We start from the raw sequence: 2,789 nt of genomic DNA, 5'->3' as shown, positions 1-2,789 counted from the left end.
CACGTCCTCACTGGCATTGGCATATGCTGGCCTCAGCCACTAACCTGAAACCTGCATCTGTACAGAGCCCCACCCTCCCTCACCTGGAGGTCCAGCTCCTGCCCCATGCCTTCTTGGTGGCCTCCTTCACCTCCTTGTTCCTCAGGCTGTAGATGATGGGGTTCAACATGGGTGTGACCATGGCGTAGAGGACTGTGAAGACCTCATCAGAGATGTGGGCTTCCTTGCTCTTGGGCTTCATGTACATGAAGATGATGGTGCTGTAGAAAAGCAGCACCACAGCCAGGTGTGCTGAGCAGGTGGAGAAGGCTTTGCGGCGCCCAGCAGCCGAGGGCACCCTCAGGATGGTGGCCAGGATGAGCAAGTAGGACAGGCAAATGAATGCCAGGGGCACAGGCAGCAGCAGGATGGAGCCCACCAGCAGGAAGACTTCGCTGATCAATGTGTTACCGCACGTCAGCTTCAGCGCCGCCAGGATCTCGCAGGTGAAGTGACTGACCACGTGGTGGCCACAGAAGGGCAGCCTCATGGCAATGACTGTCTCAGTCACCGACTTGAGGAGGCAGAGGACCCAGGCAGCTCCCACCAGCAGCACACAGAGCCGGTGGTTCATGAGCACGCGGTACCTGAGTGGCTGGCAGATGGCCAGGTAGCGGTCATAGGCCATGATAGCCAGCAGCAGGCACTCCGTGGAGCCCGTGGACAGGCTCAGACACATCTGGATGGCACAGCCAGTAAAGGAGATGGTCTTCTGGGATGACAGGAGGTGGACCAGCATCAGGGGCACAAAGATGGATGTGTAGCAGATGTCCAGGGTGGATAGGTTGCCCAGGAAGAAGTACATGGGCGTGTGCAGGTGGACATCTAGCATGCTCACTGCCACAATGGCTGTGTTCCCCAGCAGGGTCACCAGGTACATGACGGAGCACAGAGGGAAGAGCAGGTGCTCTAGGGCTGGGTAGCCAGAAAATCCTTTCAGAAAGAATGCGGACACCCCTGTTCTATTGAGCGGCTGCATGCTGCAGAGTTCTGAAGGGATGATCCACAGTTGGGATGAAAGGAGAGAGGGTACAGGGCGCGGGGAAGCTCACAGAGCCCCTTCTGGGACGAGATGGACTGTCAGGATCTTTTCCAGCACTACCACACTTGCTCTCTGTGACGTCGGGCAATCCCTTTACCCTCTCTAGGCCTCAGTTTCTCCATGTGAAAAGTGAGGATTGATTTAGATCAGCATTCCCTGAATGTTAATCAGAATATTAGTAAGCAATCTGAAAAACCAATTTGAGACAACATTTGATTAATAAAAAATAAAGCTCTTTACTGCAGGACTTCTCAGAGCCTTTAAATGCTAATGTGATCTATGACTCCCACAAAGCAATGTAGAACATGTGTACCCCAAACTTATTTGATCATGGATCCCCTTTTACAGAACACCCGTTAACCTACTGCAGATAAGTGTTCTATGAACATAGTCTGGGAAACAGTGGGCTAGATCAACAGTTCTCAAACTTTAACATGCACCAGAATCACCTGGAAAATTTCTTAAAACAGATTGTTGGGCCCCAAACCCAGTTTCTGACTCAGTGGGTCTGGGTGATGCTTCTGCTGCTGGTGCAGGTACCACACTTTGAGGAACTATTGGGCTAGATGGTCTCTGAGCAGGTGGAGATTCTCCTGGCTTTAAGGAAGCCTCTGAGCCATCGCATTTGCTATTCCCACTGTCTGGAATGTCCTCGGCCTGCAGTGGTCTGACCTGTCTCTTCAGGCCTACTGTAGTGTCCATGAACAAAGCATACACCGTGCTGTGTGTCAGAGGGGCTGCTGACCTTGAAGGCTGTTGGTGGGCATGTTCCCCTGCCCCCTGCCCAGGGCCTGTTTCATTAGCTACCCTCTGTGGATTGGACCTTCATAATCTGCCTTCCTGTGGGTATCCCAGCTAAAATCTGATGGAGCTCTTGGCTCAGCTCCAAACCCCTCTGTTCTGTGGGCCAGAGCCAGGGTTGCTTTGACTTCATGAACTCCTAGGGTATTAGCATGGAACATGCCCAGAGGCCAACTTGTTGGATCTCCCATTGTATAGATGGGGATGCTGAGGTCACACAACAGGTCTCTGGTGAGGTGAAGCTAGAATCCAGCCCTCCCAACATACACCATGCTCAGAGTGGGTGTATGCTTCTATTAGGTTTCAAACAATGCTTGTTCTTTTACCATTCTAGATGGATATCTGTGCCCCACATGCTGCCACAATCCTCTCACCAGCAAAAGAGCATGAGTCACCTCTCTTTAGTGTTCCAGGGTATCTGGCACAGTGTCATTAATCCCATCGGACCTGATGCCAAAGCCTGGGCCGAGCACAGTTCCTCTCAGTGCCTCCCTTACAGGAGACCATTTCTATCTTTTATTCCTCCCTCACTTACTCGCCCCAGAACCCGGAAGTGACTGAGGACCTACTACATGCCAGGTGGTCCCAGATGTGAGGGACCACAGAGGACAGGTGTGCTCCCAGGCTGCTGAGTGCAAACCCTTCCTAGGCAGAGAAGACCCCCAACTCTCCCATACCCAGCCTCCCCCTCCCCCGACTCCATACCCAGCCTCTCCCTCCCCCAACTCTTCCATACCCAGCCTCCCCCTCCCCCACTCTTCCATACCCAGCCTCTCCCTCCCCCAACTCTTCCATACCCAGCCTCCCCCTCCCCCAACTCTCCTATACCCAGCCTCCCCCTCCCCCACTCTTCCATACCCAGCCTCTCCCTCCCCCAACTCTTCCATACCCAGCCTCCCCCTCCCCC

General features: G+C 53.7%; 1 protein-coding gene across 1 annotated transcript; it reads right to left on the bottom strand.

Annotated features, from left to right (window-relative positions):
* On the bottom strand, window positions 1-1,075 carry LOC112608660 (olfactory receptor 13J1). Its single transcript, XM_025360670.1, has one exon. It carries the CDS (start codon window positions 1,016-1,018, stop codon window positions 80-82), a length of 939 nt encoding a protein of 312 aa, XP_025216455.1. The 5' UTR covers window positions 1,019-1,075; the 3' UTR covers window positions 1-79.
* Window positions 1,076-2,789: the final 1,714 nt, after the last annotated feature.

This window comes from Theropithecus gelada, chromosome 15, assembly GCF_003255815.1.
Source record: "Theropithecus gelada isolate Dixy chromosome 15, Tgel_1.0, whole genome shotgun sequence".
Classification (NCBI taxonomy): Eukaryota; Metazoa; Chordata; class Mammalia; order Primates; family Cercopithecidae; genus Theropithecus; species Theropithecus gelada.
Note: the sequence above shows the minus strand (reverse complement) of the source record. Positions and strands in the feature narration are given on the sequence as shown.

Coding starts and splice junctions, on each gene's coding strand:
- LOC112608660 (XM_025360670.1), bottom strand. CDS start 1,018: ATGCAGCCGCTCAATAGAACAGGGGTGTCCGCATTCTTTCTGAAAGGA.